Source organism: Lactuca virosa, chromosome 5, assembly GCF_052849685.1.
Source record: "Lactuca virosa cultivar CGN04683 chromosome 5, Lactuca_virosa_CGN04683_v6, whole genome shotgun sequence".
NCBI classification, from domain to species: domain Eukaryota; kingdom Viridiplantae; phylum Streptophyta; class Magnoliopsida; order Asterales; family Asteraceae; genus Lactuca; species Lactuca virosa.
In genome coordinates, this window is record NC_136430.1 from 206062945 (window position 1) to 206087188 (window position 24244).

Below are 24244 nucleotides of genomic sequence, written 5' to 3' on the forward strand. Positions count from 1 at the left end.
AAATTCAGAAGGCTAATGGCCTAATAAGGCGCAAAACTCCTCTAGTCCAAATATGGCCCAAACCATGAAAGTCAACATAAGTCAACGACAGCTGAGTACGCCCATCGTACTCAGACTTACATCCTGCATACACCAACAATCACTAGTACGCGCTACGTAGGAGTTGGGTAAGCCCAACATACTACTAAGCGTGCATGATCGGGGATCGCACAGCATACGTACATCGTACGCCCAACGTACGTGCCCATTCAGCACTTTTCCCATAAGTGCTTAATACTTGCAACTAAAAGCCCAAACTTCAGATCCATGTTTTATTAAACGTCTTAATCCATAAAGTTATGAACTTGGAGCCTTTGCATGGCCCAAAAGGACCCAAACCTTAGTTTTAGCATTCTACTTTCACCAAAATGATCTAAACACATGCATGGTTGATCCACAACCATCAAGATGCTAACTTTATGGACTAAGGACCTTAGAAACATCAAGAGAAGCAACTCCTAACTTCTGGAGTGGAAGAAACCCACTAGATCTCATCATATGACCAAAAAGGGACCAAAACTTCATAAAGACTAAATCTAAGCATACAAGGAGCAAGTTCCAAGCTTTATACCTCAATGAAGCTGGAAATAATGAGAGAAATCTGGATCTACAAACTCTCCATTGGAAAAGGCTCCTTCTTCCACGCTCTTCTTCTTAAAATCCCACCAACACACAATAGAAACACACACAAGAAGGTCAAATCTCTTCAAGAAGGGCTAGGGTTTTGAAGTAGGGCCAAAAGGGCAATGGAGGTTGAGAAATGAGAGGATCATGGGTCATAAGTTTGTTTAAATAGAGTTCATACCCTAAAATTTAGCGTTTTTTCCTCTGAGTGCATACACCCAACGTACGAGGGGTATGCCCAACGTGCGAGGAGTACGCCCAGCGTACTCTAACTTTTCTGGAATTGGCTAAACTGCCCCTTTAGGGACCAAATCTTCAAAACATTTACACACCAATGGTCAAAATGAAAAGTAAGTTGAATTCGGTGCTACATGTAGCCTATAAATACCATGGGGGAAAGGTTATAAGAGTATAATAGTAACATGAGTGGCTATAAGTCTACTACAGAGATTTATTGATAGAAATAACAACTTGAATAGTTGTAAATCTGATTATTAGGGAAGTAGTGTAATAACACTCAACTCGAGTGTATAGTCTACTATAGAGATTTATTGATAAACAACTAGAATGGTTGCAAATCCAATTATTAGGGAATTGGTGTAATAACATTTAGATTGAGTGTATATTGGGTTGATTGAAAGTCACTTTAGAGATTGTAAAGGTTATGGGTGTGTTGATATATTTATTTGTGTATCTATTATATATCTCATTGTATAGGTTATTCATTAAGCTCCTGTGGCTTATTCTTTATTGTTGTTTACGTTTCAGGTTCAGGTAGAATCGATAGAGATGCATGAAGTTTAGTAACGCCCGACTTGGATCCTTACCTGGTTATGTTTGTAAGATCCCTTTGATAACCTCCTGCACTGATTAGTTAATACATATGTACACCATTTTGTACCCAAAACAAACGCGCTACCAAGCTGCGCTACATCCCTTCCATTGGTCTACAGTGTCATTGTAGAGAATTCTTGTCTTGTTTTCCACATCGTTATCTCCTCTATTAAAATCTAGAATTTTTATGTCCATTTCGTCTTTTTGTTCTCATTTAACATATAATAATAGTAAAATACTTCTATCTATATGAAAAATGGAATGGAACCCCTAGGAAAAATAAATGAGTTGGGGGAATATTAGGGAAGAAAGGACGTTTTTTTCTGTATTTAACAAAAAGTCAATCTTATTTACTGGATGATTGTACATTTCAATATGTTTATGTATTACAATAAAATGAAGGAGGTTTTTCAATGCGAGATCTAAAAACATATCTTTCCGTAGCACCGGTATTAAGTACTCTATGGTTCGGTTCTTTGGCAGGTTTATTGATAGAGATTAATTGTTTTTTCCCGGATGCGTTGACGTTCCCCTTTTTTCATTCTAGTTATTGACGTGGGAAGGAATAAAGAAGATTAGAGATACAATTAAATACCAGCCCCCCCCCCCCCCTTCTTTTCTCTTTTTTCCCTTTAAAAAATTTTAGAATAAGGGAAGAAAGAGAAAGAATAAAAGTGCATTCAACAGCTGCGAGACTCGGGTTCAGGTTGGAATTAAATTCATATGAAATTTCTATGTATTCAATTTTTATGGAAGTAGAATACAAACTGTGGTTCTAGGGAAAGAGTATTATATAAGATACTTATATGAAATACTGTACTGTGATTTGAAATCTAGTTTAGAAATCTTTCTATCTTATTTGCTATATTGATTGTAGTGAAATCTTGCATAAGAGGATAGTAAGTTACAAATTCTATTTTGTTTTTTCCTTCCTTTCTTCTTTTTCGTTTCGGATTGAAAGAGGAAGAGTTGAGTAAATGAAAAATCCAAAGGAGGTTCATGGCCAAGGGTAAAGATGTGCGAATACCGGTTCTTTTGGAATGTACCGCTTGTGTTCGAAACGGTGTTAATGTTAATAAGGCATCAACGGGCATTTCCAGATATATTACTCAAAAGAACCGGCACAATACGCCTAATCGATTGGAGTTGCGAAAATTCTGTCCATATTGTTACAAACATACGATTCACGGGGAGGTAAAGAAATAGATCGAACCGAGCACCTGCGCCCTTATCTATCTTACAAGGAAAAGGAAAAAATGACATTATATATATAACATATTTAACATAGTTAAAGATAATTATAAACAAACCAAATCCTATTTTTTTATTCTAATTAGAGATACGGCTGAAATAGGATTTTAGGGATAAGAAATAAACTAACCAAACCATGGATAAATCCAAGCGAACTTTTCTTAAATCCAAGCGATCTTTTCATAGGCGTTTGCCCCCGATCCAATCGGGGGATCGAATTGATTATAAAAACATGAGTTTAATTAGTCGATTTATTAGTGAACAGGGAAAAATATTATCTAGACGAGTGAATAGATTGACCTTGAAACAACAACGATTAATTACTATTGCTATAAAACAAGCTCGTATTTCATCTTTGTTACCTTTTCTTAATAATGAGAAACAATTTGAAAGAACCGAGTCGACCACTAGAACTCCTAGTCTTAGAGATAGGTTTACTCTTTATTCACTTGAATTCGAATTCCCATCCGAACTCAAACGGGGATTGATATTTTGTTGGAAAAATCCAAGAATTCGGATTGAATTCTCGTGTCGTAAGAAGACAAATAATAATCTGGGAAGAATAAATTTTTTTATTTAACTTGTTGATTCATATTTATTTTGACTACTTTCTCATATTTTATCATATTCTATTCATTTTTATTCGACCTTCCCGGGGTTCATTCTCCGGGCAACTCCGTTTAACCGGTGGATTCCTTCCAACCTACTTCTTTTATGATCTCATTGGAAATCATATAAAGACAATTCCTATTTGATATAGCTATTTGTGCAAGTATTTTACGATTAAGAAGTACAAACCGTTTATTAATCTACTATAACTATAGCATACCCCCCTTTCACGAATTGCTGCATTTATTCGAGTGATCCACAAACGACGAAAATTGATTTTTTGCTTATCCCTATCCCGATGAGCCGAAACCAAAGCTCTTATTTTTTGTTGAGTAATAGTTCGAGTAAGTCTTGAATGAGCCCCCCGAAAGCTTGATGCAAATAAACGAATTTTTGTTCTACGTCTCCGAGCGATATATCCCTGTCTAATTCTGGTCATTGAATAAATGAAACTTTCACGAATAACTAATAGATTTCCTTTCTTTCAGTTATTCTTTTGCCCCTTTCTTAGTATATTAATAACAAAACGGATTTTTCCAATGTATAAACTAAAAATTCCAACGGCTTTGGCTACTATAACCTTCCCAACCACGATTTTTTCTTTTTTATAGGCGTTTCGCCTCGAAATACGAAATTGTACTAGACTAGGTATTAAAAAAAATAAAAAAAAAATAGCAATGATAAAGAAATAGTGGATTCCATCGTTTCTATGGTTACTTCTTAAACGGTGAGGTCTTCTCTATACACCGGAGCCTTTACTTCATTTAATCAATGTTATTGCTAACTTGTATAGTTCACATTCTTCGGCTCTACCCATGAATTATCCAGTAATAGGTCTTTCACAACGAGCGGGGAACGAGATCACAATGAGAGTTTCATCTCAAAAAGGGGGATATGGCGAAATCGGTAGACGCTACGGACTTAATTGGATTGAGCCTTGGTATGGAAACTTACTAAGTGATAACTTTCAAATTCAGAGAAACCCTGGAATTAATAAAAATGGGCAATCCTGAGCCAAATCACGTTTTCCGAAAACAAACAAAGGTTCAGAAAGCGAAAATAAAAAAGGATAGGTGCAGAGACTCGATGGAAGTTGTTCTAACGAATGGAGTTGATTGTCTTACGTTAGTAGAGGAATCCTTCTATCGAAACTTCAGAAAAGATGAAGGATAAACCTGTATACATACTAGAGAAGAATTGTTGTCAATTGATTCCATATTGAAGAAAGAATCGAATATTCATTGATCAAACCATTCACTCCATAATCTGATAGATCTTTTGAAGAACTGATTAATCGGACGAGAATAAAGATAGAGTCCCGCTCTACATGTCAATACTGGCAACAATGAAATTTATAGTAAGAGGAAAATCCATCGATTTCAAAAATCGTGAGGGTTCAAGTCACTCTATCCCCAAAAAGACCATTTGGCTCCCTAATTCTTTATCGTATCCTTTTTTTTCTTTATCCTTTTTTCGTTAGCGGTTCAAAACTCCTTATCTTTCTCATTCACTAATCTTTATACAATAAGCGTAAAATCACATGTGATATATATGATACATGTACAAATGAACATCTTTGAGCAAGGAATCCCCATTTGACTGATTCACGATCGATATTTTTATTCATACTGAAACTTACAAAGTTGTTCTTTTAACAAATTATAGGCCCGGGATGAGGCTTTGTAATACCCTTTCAATTGACATAGACCCAAGTTCTCTAGTAAAATGAAAATGAGTATGAGACATGAGGAATAGTTGGGATAGCTCAGTTGGTAGAGCAGAGGACTGAAAATCCTCGTGTCACCGGTTCAAATCTGGTTCCTGACACATGATTAATTTGTATGAGTCTCTATCCTACCAATTAATTGATATGAGCAATTAATTGATATGAATACATATTCATTAAGAGTCTAGATAATAATACATATTCTCCATCTCGTTCTTTAGAACCCCATCTATTTGATTTTTATAGAGGGGGTAAAGAGTTTATTATACAAAGTATGTAAAAAAAAGGGAGATTCTATTTTCTCTTCTTTTTTATTTCTTCTCTGGTTCAAAAAGAAAAGAATGGGAATACTTCATACACATGCATATTCGAAGGTTAAGGTTGAAAGATTCAATAGAGTAGTTGAAGGATGCGAATAAATAAGATTCAGTTTTGTATTTTCTTTTCCATTTTTAATTTACTCCTACATTACATGACTTTATAGATTCCCCTTAAGTGATGTGTGCAGTCCAAAGTTTATGTTGCATAATTCGTTTGGTTCCTCCTATCGACTTGGCTCGTCCGAAATAAGTATTTTACAAATTTGAGAATCCCGATTAATTCCTGATTTTATTTTATTGTATTTTTTTTATTCTATACATAATAAAAATACAAACCATAAACGAGACTTCAATTACTCTGTTTAATCTAGAATCGAACCTGGAATCTATAAAATTGTATAATTGAAGATTCGTTTTTTATCATTCAATGAGCATCTTGTATTTCATAAAAATTGGGAACAATATAATCCTTACGTAAAGGCCATCCTATCCAAATTTCAGGCATTAATATACGTTTCAAACGGGGATGATTATCATAAGAGATTCCCAACATATCATAGGATTCCCGTTCTTGAAAATCCACACTTTTCCAAACCCAAAAAACAGACGGAATTCTAGGATCCCTCCTCGGGGCAAATACTTTTATGCATACCTCTTCTGGTTGATCCGCACCATACTCTATTCTAGTAAGATGATACACACTAGCTAATAGTCCGCCTGGTACTACATCATAGGCACATTGGGAGCGGAGATAATTGTAACCATATACATATAAAATGACAGCAATGGAATGCCAATCCCCCGGTTTGATTTGTAAAGTCTCTATTCCTTGGTAATCAAAGCCCAAAGATCTATGAATTAGCCCATGCTTAACTAGCCAAGCAGACAAATGACCCTGCATCTTTTTTATCTCTCCCGTATTTTTTTTTATAAGTATTTCACATTTACGATGAAATTTATGAAGATTGAGCCGCGACTTTTTATTCTGTGCAAAGGAATCCTGTCTAATTTACTAATTCGGGGGAAGATACTGAACTTTTGTATTTGAAAAATGTTTCAAAAAAAATATTCTAATTATTAAGAACTCAACGGGACCTTCTCCCTCAAATCAGACAAACAAAGAAGGGAATCTGTTGAGTTCTTACGCTTTCATGTCTACAACTCAATTCATCCGATTACTACAGGGATGAACCCAATCCGGAATATGAACCATAAAAGAAAGCACCTACTAAACCGATCATAAGAATACCAACTACAGTACCTATTATCCAAAAAGGAATTCTTCCAGTAGTATCGGCCATTTAACCCACTTCCCTCCACATTTCATCAAGTGGTCATGCTAGAGACATAAACAGTCATGGATAATTATGAGATGAGATCCTTTCGAATGGGGTAAGAGAAAGAATACCTAGAACGATTAGTCTATTATTTTAGTTCTCTCTCCTTTTCTTAATTGAAGAATTGATTTATGAAGTAAAAACAAAATTTTTGGGTTTACTTTGTATTAAAAAGTTTGGTGTTATAAGTTGGTATTACAATTGTGGTTTAAGTGAATTAGATGCCGGGTAGTAGATTCCTAAATTTAAACCGGAGAGTAGAGAAGAGGTGTGATTTAACTTGATGTGTGCACTTAAGTTAGTTAACTCTTATATATCATTAGGGAATGTGGTGTTAAGTGTGTGTATCTATGTATGTGTGTGTGTGTCTATATATATATATATATATATATATATATATATATATATATATATATATATATATATATATATATATATAATTTAATTCCATATGTGTCATAGTATAGAGATAAAACCTTATCGGTATGGAGAAATTTGATGAAGTAATACTCATGTGAGTAATTATGTGTGTTTGGCTATATTGGAGAACTATGTTGGCACAAGGGCGTTTTGGTCATTTTGACGAACTCTATGAGATTTTAATGGTGTTACTGAAAATTTTGTTGATTGTGGTAATCCACTGAAACAAAGTAAAATCTTTAATATAGTAAATTCTAGCAAATGGTGAAATCTACATTAGTTTACGCGCCACATCAGTTTGATGTACACGGTATAGTGAGTAATTTAAACAATGTATGTTGCTAAAATACTATGTGTAAGGAGATAATATGTGACACGTCTGTAAGTACGATGCTGAAGTTGGATGGGTGAGAATGTGTGCACAATGGGTATACATGACCCATGGCAAAAGAAGTCATAAATAAGCGGCATGTAGAGAGATAGAACCAAACACGTAAGTCGTATTTGGGATTATGAGGTGATTATTCATCAATAATTTTGCTAAGTATTATGTTATCGTAATACCTATGGGTCGTACATGAGATAAACCATTTGGAGCCTGTATAATTGGTGAATTTATCACATTTTTAGTAGAATTGAGGAGCAGTTTTTATCTTGGGGACTGTTAATCTGGACAATTTTGTCTTGAGAATCTTTGACTTTGACCTTTCGGTCAGGGCATCCTCTGATAGATGAAAAAGGGACATGTACATTTGGCTTTGGTGGACAAAATTGTGAGAAAATTTTTATGCCCAAGGGCCATTTTTCCAGCCCAACCCTAGTTATATGTGTTTCCTACAACATCATATTCTCAAAAGTGAACTTTGAATAATATATTTTATCAAGTAGAGAGTTCAACTGTACATTACATTACTAACAAAAGGTTTTCATTTTTTCAAAATGATCCTAGAATTTCGTTCTAGGACTATATCCCTCTCTAACTTGTTTATCTTCAACTTCCTATCATCCAACCTTCCCCTTAGCAAAAATATCTCCTGAGCACATAACTCATTTTTCGTGATCTCGATGTTATATATGCACTTAATGCGTCTGCTATAATTAGTTTTATATCCTTAATTTTTTTTTTGACAATTATCCATACAAACATTTTTAAATTTAAGCATATTATTTACCTGTTCAATGATTGATGGTTTGCTAACTTTGTTCACCATGAAGCAATAATTCTTTTTCTTGGACGCGTCCTTTTTCCCTTTAGCAAATGGCACGTTCTTTGCTACTAAGCACACTTTCCCTTCACCCTCATCTTCGTCTCCACTAGGCCACACTTAAACATCTCTCTTGGTTTGAACAACAAAAGCTTTCTCATTATATATCTTCAATTTTATTAATCCTTTCCATGTAATATACCTTGTCAAGAAGTTTCATGGCCTTGAAATCACGAACATAGTGATCGATACCCTGAAACTCGAGGTAAATTGCAAATTTTCTCTTCCTCAGTAGTTGGTTTATTCACAGGAACAGCCTTCAGACGAAATGTTGGCTTTGGACCCTCAGGATACTCTTCATCTATTAGTATGTGTGCCTTATTTGGACCCCCAACCCAAAAAAACACTGTTAGTGATGTTCATTGAGTATAACGTTGTCATACTCTGATTTGTTCTTACACAATTCTTATCCATTTTCAAGCCAAATCTTTTTTATAGCATTTAAATCATTATACCTTTGACATTTGAAAAGCCCATGTGGTTGTTTTTATAGCAATTAAAACATTAAAGCCCATATAAAAAAGCCCATTTTTCTGTTGAAGAGAATTTAATCACCACATTAATAATAAAATTGTTAAACCAATAAAAACATAAAATTATAGGCCTTTTTTTGCTTAAACATCAAATTAAGATCTTACCATAAATTTATCACCAAAAAAAAATATCCAAACATCCAACTTAAAACATAATCCAAAACAAGTAAGTCTACAAGCAAAGAAAACCAATGACATGACACCACTTTAGGTTTCCACCGGAGCCTGAGTGACACCATACTTAACCAACATCTTCCCAAGATTCTCCGGCGAACAAACCTGATATTTCACCTTCCCACCATCATCCAAAAACACCTCCGCCAACTCCAACTTCTCCGCCGTCAAACTCGTACTATCCATCGTCTTACTCAACACCTTAAGCGCCAGCTGTACCGCCTCCTCCCTACTAATCTCCTCCTTATAATCCTGCTTCAACATGGACTGAGCCGCCTGATTATTCGCCCCAACCGCCGCCGCCTTCCAGCCACCATAGTTCCCGCTAGGGTCACTCATATAAAGCTGAAACCCGTAGTTCTTATCCCACCCCGCGAACAAAAACGACACCCCGAATGGGCGGAGCCCGCCAAACTGAGTGTAGCCTTGTTTGGTGTCGCATAGTGATTGGACGAGCTGTTCCACTGGCATTGGTGTTTGGTAGGAGAAGGTGTAGCGTTGGGCGGCAACACGGGCGGTGTTGATCAGGATGTTGGCGTCCGACATTATTCCGGCCACCGCGCACGCCACGTGGTCGTCGATTTTGTACATTTTCTCGGTCGAGGTCGAGGTTTGGAGGAGTTTTGAGGTCACTTTTTTTTCTCCCACGAGGACGACTCCGTCTTTTGACAGGATTCCGATGGCGGACCCCGCGTTTCCGATTGCTTCCATCGCGTATTCCACTTGGTACAGGCGGCCCTCCGGGGAGAAGATTGTTGTTCGGCTGTCATACCTTCGAGACATCTGTTGTCAAGGGCAAAATAGTCATTTTACATATGTTCAAAATAAAACACAAGGAGTATAAAAGCCTTTTTGATATAAGGCAGGATTTCTGATATAGTGATATAATTAAGTTTTCTGAATTGAAAAACTGGAATAAGAAATTAGTTTATAGCTTTCTTTAATACGTTCACATGTTAAACAAAATGATTATGCAAATCCTTACTTATGCATTCTACTTTGGAAAATCTACTTACCAAACTCTTATAGCATGCATTATACTTTTCTTCAATAATATATTTATTATTTGTGTGAAGTGAAATTTGTAATAGGATGAAATGAAAGTAGGATGCTATCTATCTAATAAGAAATTGCATCACATTAAAGTAGGAAAAAAAAATCTAATTTGATGTGTTAGATTTTTCTATATGACATAGTCACATAGTACATAAAGCATTTTCAATTCGATCTAAATCTTATTGATTACTATTTATCAACCAACTCATCCACTATAATCCACTTCAATCATATAGAATGAATAAAAGGCCAAAAAGAGGCCTGTCTGTAGTGTATTCTTTAGGCCTTTTGCTATATTGGACTACAAATGTCTACTCCAATTAAACGATATTATTGAAACTTCTTCTAGGTGAAGTGAATATTTTGTTGGTTTACAAAATTTTGAGAGATAACTTTCAAATGTCCCAAATCCTAACCAGGTTCCATCCCCTCTTCTACATATGTATGTGATACTGATAATGAATCTTCAACTATCATAATTTAACAAGTAACAAGAAATCAAACTCTAATAAAACAATTATACAGGTAGGTGGATGTTCTTATGAGAAGCAATTACACCTGAAAGTGAAATTATTTCAAATGAACTTAGACAAAAGAATCCATTCAAACTACAAATACCAAATGAGACTCACTAAACCAACATTAAAATAACTACAAATCCACTAATCCACCAATCAATATTTAACACACAACAAGTATGTTAAACAATATTTAACAACAAACACACAGAAGTTCTCAAGGTCTGCATGCACGACAACAAGTATAAAATCAATAACAGGCCATACATCGATCTTGAAAGAATTTCAGACAAGAAACAGATACCTAACCAAATCTTGACAGGAATTAGATATCAGACCAGGAATTACTTAGGATTTAGATTAATTAATGTGCTTCGAACACTAAGACACTAATCGAACAACTAATTGCAGCTGGTTCATCGAATCAGACGAGCATACATTTGTACCTAACCAGAAAAAAGAAAGTGACTTACCAGGAGATCGGAGAAGGTGAGACTGTCGGTATTGAAGGTGGGAGAGAAATTGCAGCTGTGGAGTTATCGTGAAGAAGTGTTGAGGGGAAATCGAATCGGAAATCCGCAAACTGAGTGATGATCTTATTCTCCGTCCGGACTTTTATTGTGCCCCAAGCTTTCTTCGTTTTTATTTTTTATTTTTAAGTTTTTTAGGTTTTGGTCCAAGTACCCTAAAGTTTATAAATGTTTCTATTTTTTACCCAAATATTACTACATGCTTCCTCTTTCTTTCAAAAAAAACAAAGTGAGTTTTTTTTTTGTTTTTTTTTTTATTTTTTATTTTTTTTTGTTTAGCCTAATAAATGAAAAATATTTTTGTCAAATGTTATGTTCTTATTCAATTCGATATATGTAATTTTCTGTAATTATTTTTGTTAAATGTTATGTTTTTATTGAATAAATTTTTTAAATTTCATAATAAATGTTTTATAATCGTTTTCTTTCTTTCTTGTTTCAAAATAAATACTCTTACTTAAAAAGTATGTGATTCTTAAAAATTTATATTAAACTTTTATTTTTAATAAACTCGTGTAGTATACGAGTCAAACACCATACGAACTCATTGGGGTTATAAGAATAAGACAACAAAGGAGGTTTATCGCAAGATGTATGTGTGCAACAAACAAGGTTTTAAAAGATTGAAGGGTGCTAGTTCATGTGGAAATACAAAGCAGCGTCGTAGAGCTTTACGAACTGGATGTGAAGCGATGCTTCGCATTTCAAAAAGGAAAGATGGGAAATGGTTTGTGGATATTTTTAATGATACACATAACCATGAGTTGAGTATTACACCAACAAAAGTAATGAAACATCGTTCACATGCGAAGTTCCACCGCTCAATGGCATGCAAATCTCTTATGGTGGAGTTTGGTCAATCAGGGTTGAAGCCTTCTCAAATTAAAAAGGCTGTAAATGCAATAAAATCTCCAAATGAAGCTGATGTTACTTCCAAGCAATGTGTTGATGTATTACCCGAGCAACGAAGAAAGTGCAAAGGTAAAGAGTTTTATGGGCTCATCAAACATTTTCAAGATAAAGCATTAGTTGATAGCAACCAATATTTTGTCGTGGATTTGTTTGAGGATGGGTCTCCTAGAAATATTTTTTGGCCTGACGGAAGATCAAGGGATGCATATACAAAATTTCGGGACGTGGTCGTGTTTGATGTTACGTACATGACGAACAAATTTAAGATGTCATTTTCTCCCTTTGTTGGGGTGAATCATCATGGTCAATCCATACTTTTTGGTGGTGCATTGCAAGAAAATGAAAAATAAGAAACTTTCAAATGGTTATTCGAGCATTTCTTGAAGTGTATGTTCGAAAAGTATCCATCATCAATAATAACAGACCAAGATAAAGCTATGGGTAACGCAATCAGCAAAGTATTTCCAAACACTCGACATCGTTTTTGTGCATGGCATATTAAGAAGCATGATCAAGAACATCTTCGACCACTTGTATCTCGTTATAGTGATTTTAAAAATTCCTATAAAGCATGGGTAAAAAGTTATACCTTATGGGTTTTGTATACTACAACATCCTATGGTGCACATACAACCCTAAATGCCTTGGATCTATGTTTTCACTAATTATACATGCAATATGTTTCCAAAGCATTAAGCCTACAACTAGCATACAAATGATATAATCAACATATAAACACTAGTTAGGAGTTTACCTCTTTGTGTAGCTTGTAGAACTTGTTTCATTTGGCCTTTAAGAGCTTAGCACCAATAGTATGAATGCCTCAAATGTTTCACAACACACCTAGGACAAAGGATGGAGTTTGTGAGAGTTTGCCTTGCCCCAAAATCGTCCATAGTTCTCTAAGAAAAGATGTGTCCGATTTTGGTCATGGAGAACCATATTTATATGTAGGATTCAAAGGGTCATGGGTTAACCCTAATCCATACCCATGGGTTTATGATCCATGGTTCGCGTGGCCCAACTCTTTATATATCCATACATAAACTTAGTCCAACATGGATCAATGGCCCAACACATATAAATATAACTAAATTACACAATTAGTCCCCATTGATTTAATTAGTCTCTTTTGATCACTAAATTAATTCCAAACCAATTCTTGATCAATACTAATTAAATCATATGATTTCATATTAATATATTAGAACTTATAATATATTAATAAATCATAAATAACCTCTTCTCAAAAGTCCATCCTAACAAAGTGTCCTGATGATATGCAACCCAAATGGACCATGCTACTCTCGGGTCAAGTACATACCAATTATAGTTATGGGCTTAGACACCTAATCCAACAGTCTCCCACTTGGATAAGTCTAATAACTATTATTGCAAGTACGACTCCAAAATCCCGACTAGAAATCGTAGCTCTCAAAAGCCGCTGTCGAACTCTGGCCTAGTCAATGATGTGTCCATTAGATAAGGGATCATATATTCCTCCATTCTAGATATCATATGGACATGAGACATGGATTATAATCATTTTCTCTGTCCATCTGTTGTTTCCCGATTTCTGATTTATGACGACCGACTAATTAAACAAATCAAATCAGTCCAGGCTCGGCCGAGCGCTTAGGGTTGTCATCACTAAATCATCGAGGGGCCCACATATATCGCTTTTATCCCTCTAAGGGTAAAATGAATGGATAAACTTCGACTCAAATGCTTGCTTGTACTTACTTATCAAATCACACACAACGATATGTTTTATAACACCAAGTTACTGGTGCGTTTACATATGTCAATGTGCAACCGACTTGTAAATTACAACTCACATGTCTTGGTTTCAAAAATATAAGATATTATCGTCTCATGATCACTCATGATAAAATCCATGAAGTGATACAAATGAGCGTGGGTTGAATCCAATACTCAAAACTTATTACAAGAGTACTCATGAATACTGCAACAAACTTGTGCTATGTCTAACACCTTAGACAATCCTACAGACCCATTCATGACAGTCTTTCCTCAATACCTACTTCTAAAGTATGATCGACTGTGGATGGTTTGAATAACCTAGTTATTCGGGAAGTCAAAACATGCAAACTGAAACACAATAAGAATACTAATCCTATATGGCCCAAAAACGTTTGAGTCATATTGATTACTCATTATTCATTGTATAATGTTTCGAATAATGAACTTAATACTTGAATTAAAACAATAGCTATGCCATGCTCCAAGCATGCACACTATGTTTGTGTAAACAATAGTTATGCCATGCTCCAAGCATGCACACTATGTTTGTCTATGGTCCTTACTTTGTTAAATAGATCAATCGAACACATCTTCAATGAAACTCATTTCACAATTCCAAATCTTTATCACCAGTGTAAGAATTCCAAATTCTTGTCACTGCCAGAATGTGTTAGATTTTAAACTATAATGTAATGATTCCTTTGTAATGTCTAGGTACCAAAAGTCATAGAGACTTGACCAACGATATTACAAAATTTTCCAATGGAGACTATTGACAAAGCAATTCCAAGGAAGTGAAGTCTCAAATTCAAAGTAAATTCCTTCGAACATCCTTCTTGCATTTAAGTTTCCTAATCTTTCACAGATTTAAAGAATAACTTCCACTTATGGAAACATTTCCATATTCCCATTTTAACTATCACTTCTGAACAAGAGTTGCCTCTTCTCAGAGTATGTCAATATGGTCCTTTCCAAAATTTTAAATATACTTCCAATTGTCCATGAGCAACCAATCTTTGGTAAACCTCAGATTGTCCTCGACAATTGCTTAACCATTTTAGTCATATCCGGTTCTATTCCTTTTTCCCTCTTAATGCCCTAGGCATTTGGAAAAATTAGAACACAATAATATTATAGCATATGCAATCGATCCTATACCCGAAGCATATATGATGCGATTCATAGTAAAGACATGATACTTGATCAGTCTTTTGTTGTAATATTTCTATTTGCCATGTTCTCATAATTCGAATTATGAAGAGGGATGCCGTAATCATAATCAAATTTTGAGAACGCAATTAACATTTCTATATATAGAATTTTCTTATGTTGAACCATTCCAACATAGCATTCATATATATATATATATATATATATATATATATATATATATATATATATATTTGACTGAATCTGATTAAAATCTCAATCTAAGCTCTTAGACTTGAAATGAAGTATAAATTTCTCTCCCTTAATTATAGGAAAACAACTTTTCAAACCCTGCAACTTGCGAATTGAAACTTTTGTTTTCTATAATTAACATTGCTAACTTGCAACATTCATCATAATTGATTATGCTCCCACTATCATAATAATCATTACTTTTACTAGCATAACATTTATGCTCCCACTAGCTATGACATGTACCCATAAATCAGATGGACTTCTTGAAATCAATACTTATTGACTTTCATTACAAAAGTTCAGATTTCTGATACAAGATGCTTTGATAAGACTTTATCTAGGCTTCTCAAACTCATACACCTTCCCTTAGATAGCTCACATGTGTGTCTAAACAATTTAAGAACTTACAGCAATAAGTCTCAAATGTTTATACTTTTTGCCATTCCTCACAATTCGAATTATGAAAAGGTATGCCGTAATCATAATCAAATTTGAGAATGCAAATATCACAACTGCTATCTCCTTAAAATCTACTTAGTGAAAGCGCTTCCTCACCATCATTTTCATGAATCGGAGAGAAACCTTATGACACTTAGATTTTATGGTATATGTGTTCCTATCCATGTGAATTTGTCAAACCATAATCAAAAGACAAGGTTAGTGACAAATCCAAACTCATATGGATTGAACTAGTTCAATCTTAATTTCTTGCCACTTGGCAGCACAAGGGCCTACCATTGCTTCCAGGTTGTTATGCAAACAACTGAGAACTCATAGAACTCATATGCATAGTCAAGTTTAACTGGAATGGGCACAGAAATAAGAACATGTCAACACGATAGGTTACAAACCTCAAGTCGTGTGCTAGTGATAAACAATAGGTTTTCTTCTCGATCAGTTCGTGAAACTTGTCAAGATCTATAAGACTCCCACTGACCTCTTGACATATAAGATTCTCTGTCAAGAACCATTCCTTGACAAAACAAATATTCAAGAGTTAGTAAGGATTCTTATCAAGATAAACACTTCACACAATTGGTCTTAGTTGGTCTTTGTCCTTACCAAGACATCACAACTTACCAATTTCAATTGTACAAGAGTAAAACATTTAACTCTACATTTGATGAGTGTTATAAACCTTTCCTAAGATTATGTCACTCAAGACACAATCTTGGAGTATGACTCTAAGACTTGTTTTGGAACAAAGTATGGCTCATGTTCTTGATTTAACCATTTAAACAATTCACGATTCCTCTTTTGGGCCACACAAATGCACTAAGATATCTTTAGAGGATCAATTGTGACATGGTTTTCATAATCATTAAGATGATCATAAAACACGATACTCAAGTACTCTCCCATATTTTCAGATTGGAGAAACTTTTATCTTTCTGCCCAATTTGATTCTTCTCATTCGTTCTGCCATACATTGAAACTTTTCCAATGTTTAAGAATTATACTTAAACTTGTAAGCATAACCATATTTACTAAACTTTAGTAAATCATGACGAATAGTCTTATCGTTCTCTGTGGTGGACTTGACTAGCGCACACCCAGTGTACCTGATCCCCTAGTCCTTCACTTGACTCACATAAACATGTGAACACATAATTAGTCTTAATTTCCCAAAGATGAAGGTTCTCATTCATCACACAATACAAGTTGCATGATTCCAAGTTTCTATCCAACTGAAACTTGGGTGATGAGAATCTTTCCTTATTTGACAAATTCTCGACACTACCACGAAAGAATCAAATCCATTTTCCTAATATTGCTATCAATGGAATCATATAAACAACAATTTTCCACAAAAGCCATTGTAAGGAAATTTTAAAAATAAGATAAATTTCAAAATTTTCTTTACTTGAAAAAAAATTGCGGAAAACTTATTCTTACAATGCAAAAAAAGTGAAAAAATGTTGTTATCTATTCCTAAGCAATCTATCATAACTCTTAAGCAGCAGCTCACAAATCTGATCATCGAACCATGCGATCGAAATCCATCTCTTCGCGACAAGACTCAGCATACTCTTCCCTTAAGCTTCCTTTCAATTCTTCGATTCTTCAAAACATCAAATTGTAATTACATTCCATCATGTATTAAGAATCTCCAAATAGGAACTTAATAGAGTAAGATAGTGGACTTACCTGAAGCAGAGTCATACACTCTGACTTTACCATCCTTGTGGTCCTTCAGGTAGATACGGCAGCTTCGCAACCAATGCCCCGTCTCTTGGCAATAGAAACATATGAACTCTTTGGGAATGGCACATGGGACTCTTTACCATTTGGTCAACCGGGTTGACTATGGCCGATCCCTTTCCATTGGGAAGAGAAAGCTTTTCTGGACTTCCAATGTTACCATTGTCAATATCCATGGAAGTTTGGGGAGTAGATCTTCCAGTCAAATTTGTTTTACCAGTGCGCCAAATCATTGTTGATTCAGCAGCACCAAGCAAATATGTTAGATCAATAAGGGGCATGTCGTGGTCTCCCATATAGTAGTCCTTAAGGAAACCCGCTATATGACTTAGGAAGTGATTGAAGAACCCAGTCAACCGCCAACTTCCTTGAGACTTCGACACCCAACTCTCCCAGCTTGTCAATATTTAACTTCATCTCCAAGACGTGAGCACATACAGACTTTCCTTCCTGCCAATAGGGCTTTGAGTGACCTTGAACTTGTGGGTTAGGTAGAATAATTAGAGGAGGTGAAGGAAGTGAATTTCCACTAAAGCACAAAGAAGGGATTAATCTTTCACCTCGATTGCCTTGTGGAAAATCATATTTATAAAGAAATCCTTTTTTCAAAAGATTCGAGAAGACCATAGTTGTCTGAACTTAGACATTTATGAGGGAGAAATTCAAGTTTAGTTGATTTTAGTCCTTAATATAACACCCAAATGAAATATTAAGGCTAGGACCCAACACAATACTTTACAATTTGGAAGAGGGATGCCGTAATCCTATTGGAAAATATTTGAAGGTAGGTAAATGACGATTTACCAATTTCCACCATGAAAAACGAAATTTATCATTAGGTTTTAAATGGATTGAAACTCCTAGATCCTTTGAGATTCATTGAACAATTCAATGGCATGTTTAAATCTCGATTGTGCCCTTCAAGTTTATGACTGGGATGTCAAGGATCACAAACAAGGTGTGAATAACCATGCGAATTAGCTTGGTACACCCAATGTTACAACCACCTAATTAATGTGTCGGTTAACCACACACGCTCCATTGATCTATGATTAACATCAAGATACCCTTTGCCACGCACTGTCAGTTCCACATTAGTGTGCCGGTTAACCACACACATTCCACTAATGACTTAACAAGGTGCAAAGTGCAATTTCATGGGTTAGCACCAAATTCACATTTTTCCTAAAGTAACTAAGATTGGGAATTTAATTAAAAGTTTAGTTACTTTATTTTTATCATTATACTTTTAATGAAGGGATAATTAGTGTCTTATCCTACTGGTTCGGCTAACGACCCTCCACCAGTTAAGGAAGCGGTGGGTGAGAGTGGACACCCATTAAACGGCCATTTTATAGGCAGTAACCTTATACCCCCCTTATAGACCGGCTTCGTGAATGAGGCCTACTAACGGTAAGACTGACTTTACTCTTATACATACATACATATATATATATATATATATATATATATATATATATATATATATATATATATATATATTAAACCTATAATATTATAATAGTATAAGGGTTGAATTTTAAAATTTTAAAATTCTAGGGTTTGGAACTAAATGTTTCAAAGTAAGACTTTGCATTTACAAATTCCAAAACTTGAGGGCAAGTTTTGAACTATTCAAAAACTTTTGGTTTTCATAACTTATGAGTTTAAAGTGGTTTAATGAAAAAACTCTTCAAGTTCCATAACTTGAGGACAAGTTATGGAAGACTTTAAAATCATTTAAGAAAATAAGACTCTTCATTTTCATAACATATGGAACTTTATGAGTTTTAAAATTATTGAATGAGACTTTTCATGTAACTTGAGGACAAGTTACAAAACTCATATCAAGAATATTTTAGATCAAACTTTGAACAATAACTATCATCATACAACTTTCTATTTATAAAAAACAAACTCATAAATTAAGATAATTCATATCAAACAAATTTCAAGAAATTAGTCTAATCATATAAACTAATACAAGTCTTGAAACTTTGACAATTATCTATTAATTGGAAGAGAATCACACTTATCATAACAACAAAATCAAATTTTATGAACAAAAACATTTTTGTGGTAATGATTCTAATTCAAAACAGGCCAAAAAACTCAAAACTTTGCTTTCTGAACTGCCAACTCGTCGAGCCCCAAACTGGACTCGACGAGTCTATGGCAAAATGCATGCTACTCAGCGAGTCATCCAGTGGACTCGACGAGTTCACTGGGCAGAAGGCAAAAATTTCGATTTTTTCACTTTGAAAACTTATAAGACATCAAGTATATAAGGAAACAACCCATGGCTCTAATACCACTGATGGGTTTTGTATACTACAACATCCTATGGTGCACATACAACCCTAAATGCCTTGGATCTATGTTTTCACTAATTATACATGCAATATGTTTCCAAAGCATTAAGCCTACAACTAGCATACAAATGATATAATCAACATATAAACACTAGTTAGGAGTTTACCTCTTTGTGTAGCTTGTAGAACTTGTTGCATTTGGCCTTTAAGAGCTTAGCACCAATAGTATGAATGCATCAAATGTTTCACAACACACCTAGGATAAAGGATGGCATTTGTGAGAGTTTGCCTTGCCCCAAAATCGTCCATAGTTCTCTAAGAAAAGATGTGTCCGATTTTGGTCATGGAGAACCATATTTATATGTAGGATTCCAAGGGTCATGGGTTAACCCTAATCCATACCCATGGGTTTATGATCCATGGTTCATGCGGCCCAACTCTTTATTTATTCATACATAAACTTAGTCCAACATGGATCAATGGCCCAACACATATAAATATAACTAAATTACACAATTAGTCCCCATTGATTTAATTAGTCTCTTTTGATCACTAAATTAATTCCAAACCAATTCTTGATCAATATTAATTAAATCATATGATTTCATATTAATATATTAGAACTTATAATATTTTAATAAATCATAAATAACCTCTTCTCAAAAGTCCATCCTAACAAAGTGTCCTGATGATATGCAACCCAAATGGACCATGCTACTCTCGGGTCAAGTACATACCAATTATAGTTATAGGCTTAGACACCTAATCCAACAATACCATAGAAGAGTTTGAAATCAAGTGGGAAGGTATACGTGATAAGTATAACCTAGAAAACCAAAGTTGGTTAACCGAGATGTATTACCAACGGAAACATTAGGTTGAAGCCTTTCTGAAGGATGCTTTCTCCGCTGGCATGACAACAAGCGGACGAAGTGAGAGTATTCATTCATTTTTTGACGGATTTGTTAATTCCAAAACCATGTTGAATGAATTTGTTGTACAATATGATAAAGCAGTTCACTCTCGAAGAGCTGCCGAAGAAGATGAAGACTTCTAGACTATGAACTCGAAACCGGTTCTATTTTCTGTTCATCCAATGAAAGCAAAAGCAGGTGAATGTTATACTAGAAAGATGTTTGAGGCTTTTAAAAAAGAATGGATAGAAGCTATGGGCAATTTAACTCATGAAACATTAAGCAAAAGCAAGAGACTCCTCTTTTGAGATAAGAAAGCTTAATAATTTCTTGGTAAAGTTTTTAGAAGACCAGCTTAATCAGAAAAAGGAGAAAGGACATCTGAATACATCACAAGAATCTTGTGCAGGCATTTCTCAAGTAGACATGGTGCCTCAATTATCTATCAGGGATCCTCTTCTTCCGACTAATACGAAAAGGGTGTCCCAAAAATGCAAATAGAATCAAGTCTTCTTTAGAAATGGTGAAGAAAAAAAGAACTTGTTCTCACTGTGGGGGATTAGGTCATTATCTCAGTGGGTGCTATATTAAAAAGGTAATGTATTATTTTATATAGAGCTTAATAGGTAACATATTTTGTGGTTAAATGCTTTCATTTGATTTTGCATCAGGCAGAGGAAGCTTTAAAAGACAAAGAATTATATGGTAACTATTAGGTGATATGGTGTTGTCATTTCATCAGCCTCATCCAACCTGTTTCGAGAAGGGATACGATAAAGAACTTGCATTTTTTTCCGTGTTATGTTTTTTTCACCTGAAATTTGGATATTGGATTTTGGTTGTTAATGAGTTTTGCATTTAAAACAGAAACCATTTAGTCAAAGTTGAGTAAATTTCTTTTGTATGGGGATTACAGTTAGCTTCCTTTGATTGAGCATAATATGACATCTCAATTACAAAAGTGATTGCAATTATAGGTACATAAAAATAATACAACTCATTTGTAAGAAAAAAGCTCAAGGGCATAAATGGAATACAACGAAGAATTAAAGTAAAAAATTACAACAATTCAACTAACTCACCACATAACACATATTCAAAGTTCAATGATTGATTCTAGTTTTTGGTAAAGTATTCACTATTGATACTGCTACTGATTTTGCCCTTACATCAACTTCACGCCTTTCTTTCATTCGGTTTTACTACCTTGGTGATATCAGCTACAATCTGAAAGGGATTTCCAAATAGAAACAAGTCTTTTATCTTTGATGAGAAGTTCAACTAGTCAGTGGAAACTATAGATGGAAGAATTCAGAAGAACTGAATTGCCTGAAGTTAAAAAAAAACAAACAAAAAACGAATTGTTTTTATTAACGACAACTTCATCTCCATTGATAGTTAATATTTGTAATAACTACTTTAAATATTCTAGATGAAAATTCAAAAAAAATAATGGGATGTAATTACCGTATAAATTAAAAGAAATCTAATTTTATGGGATGTGATTAGGATTTACCTAATACCAACATACTGTGCTATAAGGACTTAACAACAAATTGAAATTTAATAGAGAGAAAATGGAAAACCTAATTACAACTCATAATAGTAATAAGAGAGATAAAATCGAAGAAGGTAGAAACCAAAAAATTAAATGGAAAATGAAAAGGGGAAAAAGAAAGTACTACATATCGAGATTTTTTACATGAAATCAAATTTTTAATAGAATTCCAAAGAACTAAATTAAATTAAACAACTACAAAAGTAAGTCTATCTAAAACAAAGAATGTATAGCTTAACTTGTGTAAATCGATTTAGGACGAGGGATATAATTTGTGGCATTCGGCAACAGGGCCGGCCCTTATATATTAAATCATCACTTTTGAGATTTGTTCCTTGCAAAGTAAACACATAAAGATTGCGTACAATACTCCTAAGAGATTACTCAGATGAAGAAAGGAAGAAGTCGATAAATATGAGAATTCTGACGGAAAGAAGAAAAATAAGTCGATACAAAAGGAATACGGGATTTAATACATCTCACCTTAAAACGACAACATTTTTTAGGTTCCCCACCTAACACTAGCTACCTAACAGCCACAAATTCTTTTTTTCCATATATATATATATATATATATATATATATATATATATATATATATATATATATATATACTAGCAGTCTACCCGCGCAATGCGACGGACGGCGAATACTATGTTTTGGCAATTAGTTTCTTTTTGGGACGAAAACCATCTGAACCATATATGTAATGAAAAAAAAGGTCGGGACGAAAACCAAAAATATGGGAAACCACATGGATCATTTATATAATTTCCTCAGCTTTTTTGTACCGGTTTTTTATGGTGGGTCTTTATTATGTTGCGTATTTTTTTCGGTTGGGTTTCATTCTAGTGCAGCTTGGTCCAACAGTCTTTGATGTTATGATTTTCGGTTCGAATTCAAGTTTTTTAGTCTAACTTAAGTTTTTTCGTTTTAGTTCCACGTCTATGTATTTGGATGTTTGTGTTTTCATTTGAAATAATCTCACTTAGTTATATTAGTCAAGATTCATCAAATGAAATTAAAACTTTATCAATTAAACTCTATTAAAAATGGTTTTTAAATAATAATTTCATATATATAGTGTACAAATTATATCTATGTATGCGTTTAGTATTGTAATAACTAATATAATTAATACAATATAATATGAACATTGAACTAAAAAAATTAATAGAATAATATTAATGATCGACACACATTGATCGACACACATTGATTGGAATGAATCAAATAAATAAACAAATAAGGCATTCTAAAATTGGTTATCTTTGTTTCTTGTTTTCAAATTATTCTTAATATAATTGAAAACCGGAGGAAAAATTATATCTTTTAAACGTTAAAAAATTTAAGGTTTGTATTTTTAACTTGAAATAAACTCAAGTCGATTGAAAGGTTATGCAGTTATGCTACTACTCGATTTGGTTATTATTGTAATCAATTCAAATCAATCGAATTACTTTGCTATTACTCCCGTAATCGATTACTACCATTATTCAAATTGATCTAAAATTTGGTATCATATACCAGAAATCTCTCATCACAAAAAGGAATATTAAAAAAAAAAAAAAAACTTGAGAAGTAATCTTGAAGCAAAGGAAATGATAAGATACTTTTATGAGAGAGGATAATAATATGCAGCCAATTTTTAGATTTGGAGAGAAAAACCCTCTTTTAAATACCCTTTCACCAAGAAACAAAGTAGACAGAAAGTTATAAAAATATATGGTTTGGATATTTTGGACAAAGGAATGGGGGTCAAAATATGCTATTTATTACTATTTAAATTTCGTGGAACCATTTAGCACTTTTAAATCATAACATTAGATAAAGAATCAACATATATGCGTCTATCCAGCAAGTTTTATAATACCAAGGAAATGAAAATAAACGTAAAAAAAAATAGAATTCAACTACAATGGTTGTCATTAAACCAAGCCTT

The 24244-nt window shown here is 34.0% G+C and overlaps 2 protein-coding genes, 2 long non-coding RNA genes and 1 other non-coding gene across 5 annotated transcripts; 2 read left to right on the forward strand and 3 right to left on the reverse strand.

Moving 5' to 3' along the window:
- Positions 1–5111: 5111 nt before the first annotated feature.
- Positions 5112–5184, forward strand: TRNAF-GAA (transfer RNA phenylalanine (anticodon GAA)). The gene has a single exon. It is a non-coding gene; the product is annotated as a tRNA-Phe (tRNA).
- A 2829-nt stretch (positions 5185–8013) lies between these two features.
- LOC145110884 (uncharacterized) lies at positions 8014–8796 on the reverse strand. The gene is made up of 2 exons (XR_013710085.1): positions 8333–8796; positions 8014–8194 (listed from the first exon to the last, which is right to left on the reverse strand). It is a non-coding gene; the product is annotated as an uncharacterized LOC145110884 (long non-coding RNA).
- A 250-nt stretch (positions 8797–9046) lies between these two features.
- On the reverse strand, positions 9047–11347 carry LOC145116094 (proteasome subunit alpha type-4). Its single transcript, XM_079052453.1, has 2 exons — positions 11180–11347; positions 9047–9915 (listed from the first exon to the last, which is right to left on the reverse strand). Exon 2 carries the CDS (start codon positions 9913–9915, stop codon positions 9166–9168), a length of 750 nt encoding a protein of 249 aa, XP_078908579.1. The 5' UTR covers positions 11180–11347; the 3' UTR covers positions 9047–9165.
- A 479-nt stretch (positions 11348–11826) lies between these two features.
- On the forward strand, positions 11827–12498 carry LOC145112292 (protein FAR1-RELATED SEQUENCE 5-like). The gene has a single exon (XM_079048469.1). The coding sequence runs from the start codon at positions 11827–11829 to the stop codon at positions 12496–12498; it is 672 nt and encodes a 223-aa protein (XP_078904595.1).
- A 9119-nt stretch (positions 12499–21617) lies between these two features.
- On the reverse strand, positions 21618–22820 carry LOC145112973 (uncharacterized). The gene is made up of 2 exons (XR_013710701.1): positions 22542–22820; positions 21618–22073 (listed from the first exon to the last, which is right to left on the reverse strand). It is a non-coding gene; the product is annotated as an uncharacterized LOC145112973 (long non-coding RNA).
- Positions 22821–24244: the final 1424 nt, after the last annotated feature.